The 18,820-nt window shown below is 42.9% G+C and overlaps 2 protein-coding genes across 5 annotated transcripts in view; one reads left to right on the forward strand and one right to left on the reverse strand.

Moving 5' to 3' along the window:
* Positions 1-3,797, forward strand: part of pomt2 (protein-O-mannosyltransferase 2) — a 171,769-nt gene extending 167,972 nt beyond the window's left edge. For both annotated transcript variants that reach the window (XR_009446209.1, XM_059648869.1), the window contains one exon: positions 2,974-3,797. Coding sequence is in view for 1 of the 2 variants with exons in the window: in XM_059648869.1 (XP_059504852.1) it covers positions 2,974-3,001 (28 nt within the window). In the remaining variant the exon portion in view is untranslated. The remainder of the gene's footprint in view (positions 1-2,973) is intronic.
* Positions 3,798-8,695: 4,898 nt separating this feature from the next.
* tmem63c (transmembrane protein 63C) overlaps positions 8,696-18,820 on the reverse strand; it is a 277,667-nt gene continuing 267,542 nt past the window's right edge. For all 3 annotated transcript variants that reach the window (XM_059649415.1, XM_059649416.1, XM_059649417.1), the window contains 2 exons: positions 17,873-17,947; positions 8,696-10,122 (listed from right to left, as the gene is read on the reverse strand). In XM_059649415.1, the coding sequence (XP_059505398.1) occupies positions 9,910-10,122; positions 17,873-17,947 (288 nt within the window). In that variant the 3' untranslated portion in view covers positions 8,696-9,909. The remainder of the gene's footprint in view (positions 10,123-17,872; positions 17,948-18,820) is intronic.

Consider the following 18,820-nt stretch of genomic DNA (forward strand, 5'->3'; position numbering starts at 1 on the left):
ACTGGCAAACCATTCCATGCGCTCACAACTCTCTGGGTGAAGAACCTCCCTCTGACGTCTCCTCTATACCTTCCTCCTAACACCTTAAAACTATGACCCCTCATGGCAGTCAATCCTGCCCTGGGGAAAAGTCTCTGGCTATCGACTCTGTCCATGTCTCTCATTACCTTGTACACCTCGATCAGGTCACCTCTCTTCCTCCTCTCCAGAGAGAAAAGTCCAAGCTCAGTCAACCTCTCCTCGTAAGACAAGCTCTCCAGTCCAGGCAGCATCCTGGTAAACCTCCTTTGCACCCTCTCCAAAGCCTCCACATCTTTCCTATAATAGGGCAACCAGAACTGGACACAATATTCCGAGTGTGATCTCACCAGGGTTTTGTCGAGCTGCAGCATAACCTCGTGGCTCTTAAACTCAATCCTCCTGTTAATGAAAGCCAAAACATCATATGCTTTCTTAACAACTTCATCCACCTGGGTGGCAACTTTGAGGGAGCTGTGCACTTGAACACCAAGATCCCGCTGTTCCTCCACACTGCCGAGAATCCTGCCTTTGATCCTATATTCACCATTTAAGTTTGACCTTCCAAAATGCAGCACTTCGCATTTCTCCAGGTTGAACTCCATCTGCCATTTCTCAGCCCAGCTCTGCATTCTGTCAATGTCTCGCTGAAGCCTGCAATAGCCCTCGATACTATCCAGGGCACCTCCAACCTTTGTGTCATCAGCAAACATACTAACCCACCCCTCAACCTCCTCATCCAAGTCATTTATGACAACTACAAAGAGCAGAGGGCCAAGAACAGAGCCCTGCGGGACACCACTCAGCACTGACCTCCAGGCAGAATATTTACCATCTACAACTACTCTCTGCCTCCTGTCAGCCAACCAATTCTGAATCCAGACAGCCAAATCACCCTGTATGCCATACCTCCTGAATTTAGGAATGAGCCTGCCATGGGGAACCTTATCAAATGCCTTGCTGAAGTCCATGTACACCACATCCACTGCTTGACCCTCGTCAAACTGTCTTGTGACTTCCTCAAAGAACTCAATAAGATTTGTAAGGCACGACCTGCCCCTCACAAAGCCATGCTGACTCCCTTTAATCACGCTATGCTTTTCCAAATAGTCATAAATCCTATCCCTCAGAATTCTTTCCAAAACCTTGCTGACAACAGACGTAAGACTGACTGGTCTGTAATTTCCAGGGATTTCCCTATTCCCTTTCTTGAAAAGAGGAACAACATTTGCCTCGCTCCAATCTTCCGGTACAACTCCCATGGAGAGTGAGGAAGCAAAGATCTTCGCCAGTGGCTTAGCAACCTCCTTTCTCGCTTCCCGGAGCAACCTAGGATAAATCTGGTCTGGCCCTGGGGACTTATCAATCTTAATGTTTGCCAAAATTTCCAGCACATCAACTTCCTCAATCTCGATCTGTTCAAGCCTGTTTTCCTGCTCCTGAAAGTTCTCATTCTCAACATGGTCCCTTTCCTTAGTGAAAACCGAAGCCTGAGTAAAATGCCTTCAGGTTCTCCCTAATCCTTCCTGCCAAGCCTTTCTCGTGCCCCCTCCTGGCCCTCCTCAGTCCACTTTTGAGCTGCTTCGGAGCAAGCCTGTAATCCTCTAAGGCTGTGCTAGACCCTTGCTTCCTCCACCTTACGTACGCTGCCTTTTTCTTTTTGACAAGAAGCACCTCTGTTCCTGTCATCCAAGGCTCCTTAATCTTACCCCTTACCTGTCTCAGAGGAACAAATTTATACATCACTCGCAACAACTGCTCCTTAAACAGCCTCCACATGTCTGCTGTGCCCTTTCTGTGGAACAATTGCTCCCAATCTGTACTTCCCAACTCCTGTCTGATAGCGTCATAGTTTCCTTTACCCAGTTAAATATCTTCCCCTGGTAACTGCTCCTTTCCCTTTCCATGGCTATGGTAAATGTGAGGCTGTTATGGTCACTGTTGCCAAAGTGTTCTCCCACCACGAGATTGGACTAGTAGGATAAAATATTTGAGGAGCAATTCAAGTGAGACTAGGTGGGATATGAAAGGGGAGAGTGCAATTTGAGTCTCTCGCAGAAAGACATCAGCACAAATTGAGAAGGGAGGGGCTATTGACTAATGTTTTGTAAACTTTTATAATAAATACATGGACTATTAATTAAGAAGGGAATAGCTTTTGGAATCATAGAAGTGTTATGATGCAGAATGAATGAGTGATAATGGGAACTGCAGATGCTCTCTGATGAAGGGTCTAGGCCCGAAACGTCAGCTTTTGTGCTCCTGAGATGCTGCTGGGCCTGCTGTGTTCATCCAGCCTCACATTTTATTATTATGATGCAGAATGAAGCTGTTCACTTCAACATAGTTGCACCAGTTTCCTCAGAATGAGCATTAGGACTTTCCTGATTTTTCTTCCCCATAACCCTGAATTTTGTTTTCATTTCAGTAGTCATCCTTTTGAATACCCGAGTCGAAACATCCTGTTCCACATGTATGTCACTGAATGGCTTGCTGTTTGAAAACCCTTTTTCCTGTCATCACATTTACTTCTTTTGCAAATCACTTTTAAGTTTGTGTCCATTTGTTTGTGATCCCTTTTATGAGGAAACAGTTTCTCACTTTCCAGACCTTTAGAGATTTTTGATAATATAAATCAAATATCGTCTTAGCTTTTTCCTCTCCAAGGAAAACAACCCCAGTTTCTTCGATCTATCTTTGTAATTGGTGTTTCTTCCCTGTGAAATCATTCTTGTAAATCTCCTCTTCACTTTCTCCTACGTGTTCACGTCCTTCCTAACATGTGACTCCCAGAGCTGCACCTAGTACTCCAACTCCGATCAAACCAGTCTGAGACCACATACATCTCTTTTTTTTGAGCTATAAACTGAAATGAAGGTTGGGCTGCCACAAAAGGAATACCAGGTAAGTTTTGTCACTTGGAAATCAAATGTTGCATATATTGTTGCTTTTTAGATGCAGTAAGGAGAAAATCCGCAGTTAACAAAATTCTGCCTGACAACAGCCTCCAATCAGTTGAGCTTCAGTGTGTTAAAACTGTAAATGCCAAGAGCAGCAACAGTGTAAGAAATATCAAAGCCTGAAGCCAGGAAGCATCTATCACTTTCTATCTCTTTCTGTGGGGAGTGCAACAGATAAACCAAGTAAAGAGAAGATTCATGCAGAACTCCAGTTCACCTATCAATCACAGAATTGAAGAATGACTACTGTGCTGCAGGCAACAGTATCTTGTGATTGTAAAGTTCAAAAGCACTTTGAAGAAAAATAAACTCACCTTGTGGTTTGGACTTGAATCTTAGAAATTTTGTTTACCCTGTCTATTCTTTAACCACTATTCTATATTTGTGATGCCAAGACAAACGAGACTATGGGCCAAGTGTTGGCAAATGGGATTAAAATAGTTAGGTCATTGTTTAGACCAGCACAGATGCAATGGCTAAAGAGCTGAATATCTCTATGACTCTGTGTGTAGTGTGCGTCTTGTTTATCGTGTGTATGTGTGTGTGTTTTAAGTTGCCTTAATTATGAATCCCTAACTTTAGCACAACCAATTAAAAATAGTTTGTCATAATAAGTTATTTTTTTTCTTCTTTTATTGAAGCGAACGTGGTGTTTTCTTTTGTCCTGACTACTTTGGTCATTTTGGTCTGATTGGTATTTCATACATTGTGACAGCTTTTGGGGTATGTTTATTGGGACACTCTTCCCAGTTAAATAGTGACACCAGTATCTGTTGTAAGTACAGCACCAGTGCTCCTGTATTCTCTGCTGTTAATAAAGCCTAGAAAACTAAATTTTTGTCTTTGCTCTCCTGACGATCCTGATGCTTTTCATGATGTTTGCATATTACATATACACACACACATGCCCAGGTCTTTCTGCTCCTGTACGTCCTTTAGGGGAGTGACATTTATATTATACGATACTCTCCTACTTCTTTGGACCAAAATCACTTCACGCTTCTTCATACCCAACCTCAACTGCCACCAACTTGTCAATCTCCTTTGGTAGTCCAACACTACTGTCCTGATAATTTAAAATGATTTCCAAGTCTTGTATCATCACAAAATTGGATATTATCCCCTGCCCCCTGAGATCTTCAGAAAAAGCAAGGGTCCCAAAACCAACACAGGAAACTCTACGACAAATCTTTCTCAAACCCAAATTATATGTTATGTCTTGTTTACTATCAATTTTACATCTATGTTGCTCATGTCTCCACAGCTGTAATGTTTCTCACAAGTCTGTTGTTTGGTACAGTATCAAATGCATTTCGGAAGTCCATTTACAACATGTGCCCCATCAAACTAAAGAGCTGATCATCAAGGAGAGGAGGGTACACCCCCTTCCCACCCCCCCACCCCCACCTTTTATTCATTCAAAGGATGAAGTCGTTGCTGGCTAGGCAACATTTATTGCCTGGAGGGCAGTTAAAAGACACCCACATTGCTGTGGGTCTGAAGTCACATGTAGACTAGATCAGGTGAGCATGGCAGTTTCCTTCCCTAAAGGGCATTAGTGAATTAGGTGGGTTTTTCCAAAAGGCAACAGTGGATTCATGGTCATCTTTGGACTCTTAGTTCCAGACATTTATTGAATTCAAATTCAACCAGGCAGGCAATATTATCAAAGTCCCCTCTTACAAAATGCTAGTGCGGCCTCATTTGGAATATTGCGTGCGGTTCTGGTTGCCCCATTACAGGAAGGCTGTGGAAGCATTGGAAAAGGTGCAGAGGACATTTACCAGGATGTTGCCCGGTCTGGAGTGCAGGCCCTATGAAGAAAGGCTGAGAGACTTGGGTCTCTTCTCATTGGAGAGAAGGAGGCTAAGAGAGGATTTAATAGAATGTAGAAAAGTACAGCACAGTACAGGCCCTTCGGCCCACGAAGTTGTGCCGTGGAATAATCCTAATCCAAAAATAAAATAACCTAACCTACATTCCCCTCAATTCACTGCTGTCCATGTGCATGTTCAGCAGTCGCTTAAATGTCAACTATGACTCCGCTTCCACGACTACCACTGGTAAACTATTCCATGTGCTCACAACTCTGTGGGTGAAGAACCTCCCTCTGACGTCTCCTCTATACCTTCCCCCTAACACCTTAAAACTATTACCCCTCGTGGCAGTCAGTCCTGCTCTGGGGAAAAGTCTCTGGCTATTGACTCTATCCATGCCTCATTACCTTGTTCACCTCAATCAGGTCACCTCTCTTTCTCTTCTCCAGAGAGAAAAGGCCGAGCTCAGTCAACCTCTCCTCATAAGACAAGCCCTCCAGTCCAGGCAGCATCCTGGTAAGCCTTTGCACCCTCTCCAAAGCCTCCACAAGCATATGGACGTACATGGAATAGTGTAGGTTAGATGGGCTTGAGATCGGTATGACAGGTCAGCACAACATCGAGGGCCGAAGGGCCTATACTGTGCTGTAATGTTCTATTTGTAAGGCATGACCTGCCCCTCACAAAGCTATGCTGACTCCCTTTAATCACGCTATGCTTTTCCAAACAATTAAATAAATCCTATCCCTCAGAATTCTTTCCAAAACCTTGCTGACCACAAATGTAAGACTGACTGGTCTGTAATTTCCAGAGATTTCCCTATTCCCTTTCTTGAAAAGTGAACAACATTTGCCTCCCTCCAATCTTCTGGTATGACTCCCGTGGAGAGTGAGGAAGCAAAGACATACAAGATGATCAGAGGATCAGATAGGGTGGCAGCGAGAGTCTTTTTCCGAGGATGATGACTTCAGCTTGTACAAGGGGGCATAGCTACAAATTGAGGAGTGATAGATTTAAGACAGATGTCAGAGGAAGGTTCTTTACTCAGAGTGTGGCAAGGGCGTGGAATGCCCTGCCTGCCAATGTAGTGAACTCAGCCACATTAGGGGCATTTCAACAGTTCTTGGATAAACATATGGATAATGATGGGAGAGTGTAGGGGGAGGGACTTTGATTAGTTCACAGGTCGGCGCAACATCGAGGGCCGAAGGGACTGTTCTGCGCTGTGTTGTTCTATGTTCTACCCTGGTCACAATCTCTTTCACCTCTTCTGTCAGGTAAGAGAATAAAAGCTTAAACACACGTACCAGCAAGTATAATCTTAAGTAGCCTGATGTGTAGGGCTTTATGAAAATCCAATTTCTCAGATCCACTGCTTCCACTTTTCTACCCTGCTTATTAACTTTTCAGAGAAGCCTAGTAAAATTATCAGGTATAATTTCTCCTCCATGAAGCTATGCTGACTCTGCATGTTTTTTTTTTAAGAAATGCCCTGCTGTTTCATTGTTTATAACAAACTCACATTTCCTCAATAACAAATGTTAAACTAACTGGCCTATAGTTAACCTTCTTTTTGTTTCCTTCCTTTTAAATAAAGGTGTTATGTTATGTTGGCTGTTTTCTAATTCCCTGGGACTTTTTCCAGAATCTACCTGTGAATCCAATATCTCAAGCTACTTCCTTTAATACCCTAAGATGCATCCCATCAGGTCCAGCTCTTTCACTGGTCTTTAGGCTTGTTAGTTTCCCTCATTTCTTTTCCTGCAGTAATTGTTGCTGTACTTATTGCCTCTCCTCCTTTTGCCCTTTCAATATTTTGTGTTTTTGGAATGTGTCTTCTACTGTGAAAAATGATGTAAAGGCATTTCTTAAGAATCTATGTTCACTTTGGCTTTTTCACTTGTGTATGTTTAAAGAGGTTCTTGCTGTCCATCTTTACAGTTTGCATGTTTAACTTCAAAGTTGATTTTTTTCCCCTCTCTTAATCTTTCTGGTTGTCTTTTGTTGGTTTTAAAAACTGTCCGAATCTTTAGCTTTTGCCTCATTGTATATTTTCTTTCTTTCAGTCTGATGCTATCCTTAAACTTCCCTGATTATCATAGTTGGCTTAACCTGTTCCATGACTCCTCCCTCACTGGAATATGTCTTTGGGGTGAGCCATGAGCAATTTTATTAGACGTCTGCCATTGTTCCTTAACCGTCTTTGCTGTTAAACTCCTTCCCCAGTCCACTCCAGCTAGTTCTGCCTGCATTCCTTTGAAATCCACTGTATTGAAGCTTAGCACAGTTATTTCCCATCCAAGTTCCTCCCTCTCAAGCTAAATATTAAATCCTGTCCTGAATATAGAATGAATTCTCTCTCATGGGTTCCTCTGCCAATCTGACTATCCCAACTCACGAAGATTAAAACTACCCATGATTATTGTACTCCCTTTTCCAAGATGTCTCCCCACCACTGAAGTTACTGACTGGTCCTAATTGCTGAACTTATCCTTACAACATTTTTTGAACAAGGGTGTTACATTGTCAAATTTAATTTTACAGTCAAAGGCTAAGTTGCCATTGTCTCACAGACCACAGGACTGCTTGCTCATTAGAGATGACTCATGGTTTTACAGGAGAGTTACCTTGCCTCAGGTAACAAAAGATGTTGAGAAGTACGGTACAATGTAGGAAGTGAACCACACTGTTGGGGTTGCTCTGCATTGTAAAAGGAACTACCAAGCCAACTGCTAGCTTTATAGTAATGGAACCAGGTGTACTGAGGTTTATTTTTCACATGAATCTAAGTGGGTCATAGCATTAGAAGCCAGTTCAAATAATATAACTCAAACTTGGGTCAGAGTAATCTGAGTCGTCATAATTCCAGCAAAGGCATCATCAGCATACAAACTGTGATTACATTCTGGATGAGCTTGATGTTGCCACAGTGTGGCCTCAACTATTCATTATTAATTAGATTTTTTTCTATTCATTTTGTGGGAAGTGGGTGTTGTTGGCTAGGCCAGCATTTCTTGCCCATCCCTTGTTGTCCTTGAGAAGATGGTGGTGAGCTGCCTTCTTGAACCGCTGCAGTCCACCTATTGTAGGTTGACCCACAATGTTCTTTGAAAGGGAATTCCAGGATTTTGACCCAGCGACTGTGAAGGAATGGCAATTATACTTCCAGGTCAGGATGGTGAGTGGCTTGGAGGGGAATTTGGAGTTGGTGGTGTTTCCAAAGGTCTGCTGCCCAGTGCTGTCTGAGGATCTTTGGTGAATTTCTGCAGTGCATCTTGTAGATGGTACACACTGCTGCTACTGAGCACCAGGGTGGAGGGAATGGATGCGTGTGGATGTAGTGCCAATCAAGCAGGCTGCTTTGTCGTGGATGGGATGGTATCAAGCTTCTTGAATGTTGTGGGGGTACTGGTATGGAAAGTGCACAGGTCATGAAAACAGCCTTAACAGATAGAAAAGAAACTAATAGCACACTGGTCTTCATAGCTAGAGAACTGGAATACAAGCATGTAGACTTATACTGAAGCCTCTGATTCCATCATAAATGGACTTTTTGGGAGGAGTTCTGGATGTCACACCTTGTTGAAGGATATACTTGTTTTGGCAGAAATGCAGCACAGATTTACCCGAAAAACAACTGGACTGCAAGGTTATGATTACAAGGAAAAAATGAACAATTTCAGTTGTACTGCTTGGATTTAGAGGGTTAAGGGATGATGGAAGCCATGCTATCACCATGTAGAAGGTAGCAGGAAGCTATTTCTGCTTGTTGGAGAATCTGAATTAGGGAGCTTTGTCTAAAGGTTTGAACCAGACCTATCAAAAGTGAAATCAGAAAATATGTATAGTTTACAATTCAAACTTAACTTTTAACTACATTGTTCAGTTTAATTTTGTCAAACAAAGGTAGAATGGCCAAGGATAGTTTGTGTAAGTAAATCACAGCCATGATCTGACTAAATAGTCGAATGGAGTATTGAGGCTAAATGGCTTTCTCCTGTTTGTGTTCCTAATGCAATGAATTGAACCATCATCTTGACTGGGGGTTTATGCAAGTTACTTCTCATTGACTACATTGCTTAAATCACATGAATGTATATAAATCTCTGCTTTCCACCTTGCTTCCATGTAAGATAGTGACTCAGGTCAAAAAATCTCTCGAATGTAGGTAGCCACTTTGTTGTATTGTCGACTTATCGACCCCGATACCTCAATGCATCCACTTCCAATACTGCATGTCTGATTATACTTCATGTCTGTCTGTCTGACCACATCTTCCCTGCCTTTGCCAGTTACTCCTCTGGGTGAAGAAGTGTAAATGCACAAGGCCAGTAGTGGAAAGATACTACAAATGAAGGAAAAAACTGGGGAATGCAGGAAAACAAGCTGAAACAAAAATGTAAACACAGGAATTGTAGATAATAGGAATGCAACAATGTATGGGAAATGCAGAAATTAATGGGAATTAGTAAAAGAAAGGACAGAAAGGTGAAATAGACCATGAGGAAGAGGACAGAATGTAGCAGGAAGTGAAATGTCAAATAAACACCCAGACCACTGGAGCTGGATTAAGAAGAGAAACACTACTTACCACTTGTTAATTTTAAATCATCAAATTAGCCAGCAACAAATCAAAAGAGAATTGGTTTGAAGCTATACAGATTAAAGTAGTAACTATATATCATGTATATATACACACACAACTGAATAAGATCACAGGATGCCAGGCCTTATTGGTATTTGGTCATTGAGAGGAGCCATATGGTTTTCTAAGTAATGTGGCATCTTTTGATGGAAGCATGTTCCAGCAACGTTCCAGCTCCCACATACAGGCAGATATGGTGCAGCACACAATACTGTCTAGGCACTCAGAAACATGCAGCATTCACTGGGACGTGCTGATAGCAGTGTGGCCAAGAATGACCATGCTATCACAGGCAGAGCTATAGAACAAAGTAATCTGATGTTTGGCTCCAACCAACCTCTTCTCAAAAGCTCACGTTCTTGTTTGCCTGCACAATCAGCAGGTATCTGTGGCGTTAAAATCGAGAGCCTCCAGAGAGAAAAACATTGCTCAGTTATAGTCTGCAATTGTACGGCTATCCCAGCATCCCTTAGTGATAATGAATCTCACTGTCCATCAATGATCCAGCAGTCAGCTCATGATGTTGTCTCTCTAAACCTGCTTCAGAGCTTTGTATTTGGCCAGAGTCCTCAGATTTGGTCTCATCAACACGATTTTCCATGGTCCCATATGTCTGATGTGCAGGGGATGCTGCAGGCATTAGTCCCAGTTCAGGATCCTGGAGAACAGCTGCAACAAACACCTAGAAGTCAATCAAACAGAGTGGTTAAAACAGATAACAGCAACTGTAACAGATTAAGACTAAGAATAGAAGATCAGAAACAGGAGTAGGCCACTTGGCTCCTTGATCTTGTTTTACTGTTCCCTAAGGCCATGACTAATCAGATTGTGGCCTTAACATCATTTTCCTGCCTTTTCCCTACAATCCTTGATTCCCTTTTCAATTGAAAATCTTATCTAATTCAGTCTTGAATGTATTCACCAACCGAGCTTCTACTGCTCATTGTGGAAGAGAATTCCAAAGCCTAATAATCCTTAGAGAAAATAAGACAAAAAACAAAAACTGCTGAAATAGCTCAGTGGGTCTGGCAGCATCTGAGAACAGAAATCAATTAATGTTTCGGGTCAAGGGACCCTTCCTCTTTACAGAAAATAATTCTGCTACATCTCAGTCTGAAGTGGGAATTGCCTTATTGTTCTAGAATTGCCCACAAGCAGAAAAATTCTTTCGGCATCCTCTCTATCAAGGCCTCTCTAGTTCTTGTATGTTTCAATAATCACCTCTCTTTTTTATAAACTCCAATGAGTACAGACCTACATGCTCAACCCTTCCTCATGTCACAAGCTTCTCATGCCAGGAATCAGCCAAGTGAACCTTCTCTGAATTGCCAACAGCTTTCTAACCACCGTTGTGAGACTCACCAGTCTGTAGTTTCTTGGATTATTTCTACTTCCCTGCTTAAACAGAAGAATAATATTAGCTACTCGCCAGTCCTCTGGGACCTCTCCAGTGGCTAGCGAGGATACAAAGATGTTGGTCAAGGCCCCAGCAATCTCCTCTCTCAATAACCGGGGCGGGGTGGGGTGGGGGGGTGGTGGTGGGTGTAGATGCCATCAGGCTCTGGGGACTTATGCACCTTAATGTGCTTCAAGAGACCAGTACCACTTCTTTCTTGATCTCAAAATGCCAGAGCATTTTTGTATATTAGTGTGCTCCACACAAATCTCATTATCCTCCACATCTTTCTCCTGGGTGAATACCATCGCAATGTACTCATTTCGGATCTCACTCACATCCTCTGCCTCCAAGCACAAGTTCTCTCCTTTATTCTTGAGTTGTCCCAACTTCTCCTTAGTTATCCTTTTGTTTTTAATGTATGTATAGAATCCCTTGTAATTCTATTTAACCCCACTGGCCAAGATCGTTTCATGACACCTTCTTTCTCTTCAAATTCTCTGTTTGTGTTCTTTCCTGCTTTCCTTATATTCCTCATGGACCCTGTTTGATTTGAACTTCTTAAACCTTATGTATGCTTCTTTTTTCCCCTTTTGATTGTTATGACGTTGTTTAGAATAGTCATGAATTGGACAGCAGGAAGCTAGAAATGTTTCGAAAAATACTAAGGAAGAGAGTGCATGGTCCCTTTAAGAGGTGACGGGTTTTTTCAGTGCTTAGGGACTTTTAAAATGTATGTCTGTGAGCAGCAGCTGCATGTTGCCAGTCCAGAAAGTACCTGAAATTGAAACATTTATTTTGAAAGGCCACGCAGCACTTTTTTTTAACCAAGACAGCAGTTTTTAAATATAGCCAATCAATTTAAATTAAGCCCTCAGATACTGAAGACCTACCAAATTTAAATCTGATTGGGTTGACAACATCGAACCAATCCTGCGTAAAAAAAATTATTATGTCATCACGGGTATAAAGAACGGGGCAGTTAGACAGAGATCCCAGAGCTAAACGCCACTCACCCAGGTTAACCCTCTGCTCTCTTCCCTTCTTAATGACTTGCTGTATCTTTACAACCACTTTTTGTAATTAATGTACCAGGATGCCCAATCCCTCTGTATCACAGACTTTTGCAATCTCTCTCCATTTAAATATTCTGTTTTTCTATTGTTCCTGACAAAGTAGACAATCTCCCCCTTTTCCACATTGTACACCATCTGTCAAATTTTTCTGCATTCACTTAATCCGTCAATATCGCATAGTGGGCTCGTTATTTCTTCTTCACAACTTGCTTTCCTATCTGGCTTTGCCCTATGAGCAAATTTAGCTACCACAAATTTAGTGCCTTCATCCAAATCATTGATATAGATTGTAAATATTTGAGAACCCCCTAATTACAGCTTGACAACATGAATAATGACCATTCATCCTGACTTCCTGCTTTCTGTTAACTAACCAATCCTCTATCCATGCATACGTAACACCCCAACACCATCAGCTCATATCTTCTACACTAACCTCTTATGTTGTATCTTAACTACCACCTTTTAGAAATCCAAATACATCTTCTGGTTCCTATTTATCAACCGTGCTAGTTACTTGCTCAAAGAATTCTAAAGCATTTATTAAGTTCGATCCTGCTTTTCCAAAACTATGCTGACTCTGACCTTTTGCATTTTCCAAATGTCCTGCCATTATGTCTTCCTTGATGTTGGATGCTCGCATTGTTCCAGACTCCAGGTAATAATCAGCAAAGACATTAAAAGTCAAAATCAACAATGGAGTGATGAAGGTTAAAAGTCAATTCCAACTTCCAGCAAAATTTGACTAAGGCCACAGAACGATTCTTATCCTGTCGATCAATGACAGGTTTTTAAGTCTGCAAGATACTCAAACCATGATTCCAATTGTTCAGCTCAAGGATTGTAGAAACAGTGAAAATAGGTGCAGGAGAGGCTCTTCAGCTCTTTAAGCCTGCTCCACCAATCAGTTTGGTCATGGCTGATCAGCCAACTCAGCACCCTGTTCCTGTTTTATCCCCATACCTTGATCTTTTTTACTTCCAGGAACTATGTGTTAACTCCTCCTTGAAAATATTCAAGGCTTTGGTCTCAACTGCTTTCTGTGGCTAGCATCCCCACACTCTCGTTGAAGCAATTTCTCCTTATCTCAGTTCTAGAAGACCCTTTTCCTCAGACTGTGACTCTTGGTTCTGATCTCCCCGGTTACCAGGAACATCTTTCCTGTTGTTTACCCTATCTCACCCTGTTAGAATTGTAGGGGTGTCTTTGAGATCTTCCCTCATTGTTTAACTGCCAGTGAATACAGTCCTGATTGGTCCAGTCTCTGATCAGTTCGACACTTAGCAAATATCACCTTTTGATGCGCTGCGCTAAATGAATGCAAGCCTAACCAATGTATGAGCATACAAAACAGATACAGACCATATGGTCCCTTGATTCTACTCCAGCATTCACGAGATCAGAGCTGATTTGCTATATTTCAATCTACTCCATGAAAACCAGTTCTAAGGAGGGTCACCTGACCCAAAACATTAACTGTTTTTTTTCCTTCACAGATGCTACCAGACCTGCTTAGCTTTTCGAGCAACTTTGCTTCTGTTACCCCATGACAACCTTTGATTATCTGCCAAACAAGAATCTATCGACCTCCATCTTAAAAACATACAGTGACTCCGCCCCACCGTCTTCTGAGACAGAGTTCCAAAGTCACACAACCCTCATCTCTGTCTTGAAAGAGCAAACCCTCAGTTTAAACACTGTTCCCTAGTTCTGGACTGATGCACAAGGGGAAGCATGCTTTCTCACATCCACCTTGTCAAGACCATTCAGGATTTTAGACACTTCAGTCACCCCATGTTAGAACATAGAACAGTACAGTCCCTTTGGCCCCATGATGTTGTGCCAACCTGTTATCCTACTCTAAGATCAATCTACCCTGCACACCCTATATTTTACTATCCTCCATGTGCCTATCCAAGAGTCGCTTAAATATCCCTAATGTATCTGACTCCATTGCCACTTCCGGCAGCGCATTCCACACGCCCACCACTCCCTGTGGGAAGAATCTACCTCTGACACGCCCCCAATACTTTCCTCCAATCACTTTAAAATTATGCCCCTCATAACAGTCATTTCGCCTGGGAACAAGTCTCTAACTGTCCACTCTATCTATGCCTCTCATCGTCTTGTAAACCTCCATCAAGTCACCTCTTATCCTTCTTCGCTTCAATGACAAAAGCCCTAGCTCCCTCAATCTTTCCTCATAAGACCTGCTTTCCAGTCCAGGCAGCATCCTGGTAAATCTCCTCTGCACCCTCTGTAAAGCTTCCACATCTTTCCTATAATGAGGTGACCAGAACTGAGCACAATATTCCAAATATGGTCTAACCAGCGTTTTAGACAGCTGAGTGTAACCCCATGGCTCTTAAACTCAATTCCCCTGCCAATGAAAGCCAAAACACCACACACCTTCTTAACAACCCTATCAACTTGGGTGGCAACTTTGAGGGATCTATGGATGTGGACTCCAAGATCTCTCTGTTCCTCCACACTGCCAAGCATGGATCAGTACCTGGTGCTATGATGTTGTGGCCATAACAGAGACATGGGTTTCTCATGGGCAGGAATGGTTGCTGGATCTTCCAGGGTTTAGAACATTTAAAAAGAATAGGGAGGGGGGAAAAAGAGGAGGGGGTGTAGCACTACTAATCAGAGAGGGTATCACAGCTACAGAAGCTTCCATCGTCGAGGAAGATCTGCCTACTGAGTCAGTATGGGTGGAAATTAGGAACAGCAAGGGAGTAGTCACCTCGTTAGGGGTTTACTACAGGCCCCCCAATAGCAGCAGGGAGATTGAAGAAATCAAAGGTCGACAGATTTTGGAAAAGTGTGGACGCAGTAGGGTTGTTGTAATGGGTGACTTTAACTTTCCTAATATTGATTGGAACCTCCTTCCAGCAGAAGACTTGAATGGAGCTGTTTTTGTAAGGTGTGTTCAGGAGGGTTTCCTAACGCAGTACGTTGACAGGCCGACGAGGGGAGAGGCCATTCTAGACTTGGTGCTCGGAAACAAGCCGGGGCAGGTATCAGATCTTGTGGTGGGAGAGCATTTTGGTGATAGTGACCATAACTGCCTCACATTCTACATAGCTATGGAGAAGGAGAGGATTAGGCAAAATGGGAGGATATTTAATTGGGGAAGAGGAAACTATGATGCGATTAGACATGAGCTAGGAAGCATGGACTGGGAGCAGTTGTTCCATGGTAAGGGAACTATAGACATGTGGAGACTGTTTAAGGAACAGTTGTTGGGAGTGATGAGTAAATATGTCCCTCTGAGACAGGCAAGGGGTAAGATAAAGGAACCTTGGATGACGAGAGCGGTGGAGCTTCTTGTGAAAAGGAAGAAGGTAGCTTACATAAGGTGGAGGAAGCTAGGGTCAAGTTCAGCTAGTGAGGATTACATGCAGGCAAGGAAGGAGCTCAAAAATGGTCTGAGGAGAGCCAGGAGGGGGCACGAGAAAGGCTTGGCAGAAGGAATCCGGGAAAACACAAAGGCATTTTACACTTATGTGAGGAATAAGAGAATGGTCAAAGAAAGAGTAGGGCCGATCAGGGATAGCATAGGGAACTTGTGTGTGGAGCCTGAGGAGGTAGGGGAAGCCCTAAATGAGTTTTTTCCTTCTGTCTTTACGAAAGAAACGAACTTTGTAGTGAATGAAACCTTTGAAGAGCAGGTGTGCATGCTGGAATGGATAGAGATAGAGGAAGCTGATGTGCTGAAAATTTTGTCAAACATTAAGATTGACAAGTCGCCAGGCCCGGACCAGATTTGTCCTCGGCTGCTTTGGGAAGCGAGAAATGCAATTGCTTCGCCACTTGCGAAGATCTTTGCATCCTCGCTGTCCACTGGAATCGTACCTGAGGACTGGAGAGAGGCAAATGTAATTCCTCTCTTCAAGAAACGAAATAGGGAAATACCCGGCAATTATAGACCAGTAAGTCTCACGTCTGTCGTCTGCAAGGTGTTAGAAAGGATTCTGAGGGATAAGATTTATGACCATCTGGAAGAGCATGGCTTGATCAAATACAGTCAACACGGCTTTGTGACGGGTGGGTCATGCCTTACAAACCTTATCGAGTTTTTTGAGGATGTGACTAGAAAAGTTGATGAGGGTCGAGCTGTGGATGTGGTGTATATGGACTTCAGTAAGGCATTTGATAAGGTTCCCCATGGTAGGCTCATTCAGAAGGTCAGGAGGAATGGGATACAGGGGAACTTAGCTGCTTGGATACAGAATTGGCTGGCCAACAGAAGACAGCGAGTGGTAGTAGAAGGAAAATATTCTGCCTGGAAGTCAGTGGTGAGTGGGGTTTCACAGGGCTCTGTCCTTGGGCCTCTACTGTTTGTAATTTTTATTAATGACTTGGATGAGGGGATTGAAGGATGGGTCAGCAAGTTTGCAGACGACACAAAGGTCGGAGGTGTCGTTGACAGTGTAGAGGGCTGTTGTAGGCTGCAGCGGGACATTGACAGGATGCAGAGATGGGCTGAGAGGTGGCAGATGGAGTTCAACCTGGATAAATGCGAGGTGATGCATTTTAGAAGGTCGAATTTGAAAGCTGAGTACAGGATTAAGGATAGGATTCTTGGCAGCGTGGAGGAACAGAGGGATCTTGGTGTGCAGATACATAGGTCCCTTAAAATGGCCACCCAAGTGGACAGGGTTGTTAAGAAAGCATATGGTGTTTTGGCTTTCATTAACAGGGGGATTGAGTTTAAGAGTCGTGAGATCTTGTTGCAGCTCTATAAAACTTTGGTTAGACCGTACTTGGAATACTGCCTCCAGTTCTGGGCGCCGTATTATAGGAAAGATGTGGATGCTTTGGAGAGGGTTCAGAGGAGGTTTACCAGGATGCTGCCTGGACTGGAGGGCTTATCTTATGAAGAGAGGTTGACTGAGCTCGGTCTCTTTTCATTGGAGAAAAGGAGGAGGAGAGGGGACCTAATTGCGGTATACAAGATAATGAGAGGCATAGATAGAGTTGATAGCCAGAGACTATTTCCCAGGGCAGAAATGGCTAGCACGAGGGGTCATAGTTTTAAGCTGGTTGGTGGAAAGTATAGAGGGGATGTCAGAGGCAGGTTCTTTACGCAGAGAGTTGTGAGAGCATGGAATGCGTTGCCAGCAGCAGTTGTGGAAGCAAGGTCATTGGGGTCATTTAAGAGACTGCTGGACATGTATATGGTCACAGAAATTTGAGGGTGCATACATGAGGATCAATGGTCGGCACAACATTGTGGGCTGAAGGGCCTGTTCTGTGCTGTTCTGTTCTATGTTCTATGTTCTAAGAATCCTGCCATTAACCCTGTATTCTGCATTCAAATGCGACCTTCCAAAATGAATCACTTCCTTCACTCAAGTGAAAACAAACCTGGTCTGTCCAACCTTTCTTTATAAAACAACCCATTCATTCCTTGATAACAAGGTGTGGAGCTGGATGAACACAGCAGGCCAAGCAGCATCTGAGGAGCACAAAAGCTGACATTTCGGGCATAGACCCTTCATCAGAAAAGGGGTTGGGGAGGGGATTCCGAAATAGGGAGAGAGGGGGAGGTGGATCGAAGATAGATCGAGGAGAAGATTGGAGATCATTCCTAAGTCCAATCCAATAAACTTTGTTTTAACTGCATCCAATACATTTACATCCTTCCTTAAATAAAGAAATCAAAATTGCACAGCGCATTCAAGATCCAGTTTTATGTTCAACTTCTCTCATAATAAATGATAGCATATCATTAATCTTCTTAATTACATGCTGCACCTGCGGTGGAACATCTCAATCCTTCATGGCTTGGAATTCTGCAATGTCATCCCGAACACAGGCTCACCTGCACCTGGCTGCTGCACCATTTAAGTATCAGACAATCTGACAGGGATACTAAGACAGTGCAGAATTAACTTGAGTTCCACCAAAGGCACATTTTATTTCCTTCCCATCCCCTCCCAATGACTTACATTGGAGTTTGGTGTTGATGACACACTGCTCCTTTCTCCATCTGTGAACATGCCATCAGATTCCTGCTCTGTCATCTGAGGACAGTGAGTAACAGGTTAGAATCAAATTTACAATGCAACATATGAAAAAAACTATTGTAGGGCAATGGGAAAAGAGCAGGGGAGTAGGACCAGGTGAGCTGGATTTCCAGACACAAAGGGTTAGGTAAAAGGGTTACAACACAGGAGGCATCCTGGGAATCCATGATATAGCTAGAAGAAGTGGGGTCAGAGTTAGTGCATTCCACTGAAGCTGCAGTCCCAGAGAGAGGATCCACACAGAGTTCCGATAGAAAAGGAGAATAGGAAGAAACTGACAGAATTACCAAAGATCTGCTAGTGAGTACAGGAAGATTGGCAGTGTGGGTTGGGAATTGGGGCTAAAGGGAAAAAAGCTTAAAAATATAAAACAACAGTAATACTCAGAAAGTCTGACAGCATCCAGGAGAGGAAAAACATTAATGGATCAGGCTGTGACTGAAAACATTTAGCAATGTCCTAGGTTTTGAGCAAATGACCAATAGGGAATAACTGAATGACAGGGTGAAGGGTAGGAGAAATTAAATGACAAAAGCTTTTTGGTGTGATACAAAACTGAGTGGTAACGCCTACATATCATATAGTGGAAGAAGCATGTTACAGAGAGTTAGGCAAGCCAATTATTAATGAAACAGATCAAATCTCTGCAGCTCTGCTACATCCAGATGTGAATGGGTATGGGCAATTAAACAATACCCAAAGGAGATGATGTCCAAAATTATCCTATGCCCAATGATGACAGAGTGAAAAGGTAAGGCTAAAGCATTTGACAACCATCTTCTGTCAAGAATGAATGATCCATTCCACCTCTTAATAAGGTCCCCAGCATTACAGATACATTACAGTCTTCATCAACTCAATTCACTCCAC

The sequence above is a fragment of the Stegostoma tigrinum genome, chromosome 10, assembly GCF_030684315.1.
Source record: "Stegostoma tigrinum isolate sSteTig4 chromosome 10, sSteTig4.hap1, whole genome shotgun sequence".
NCBI classification, from domain to species: Eukaryota; Metazoa; Chordata; class Chondrichthyes; order Orectolobiformes; family Stegostomatidae; genus Stegostoma; species Stegostoma tigrinum.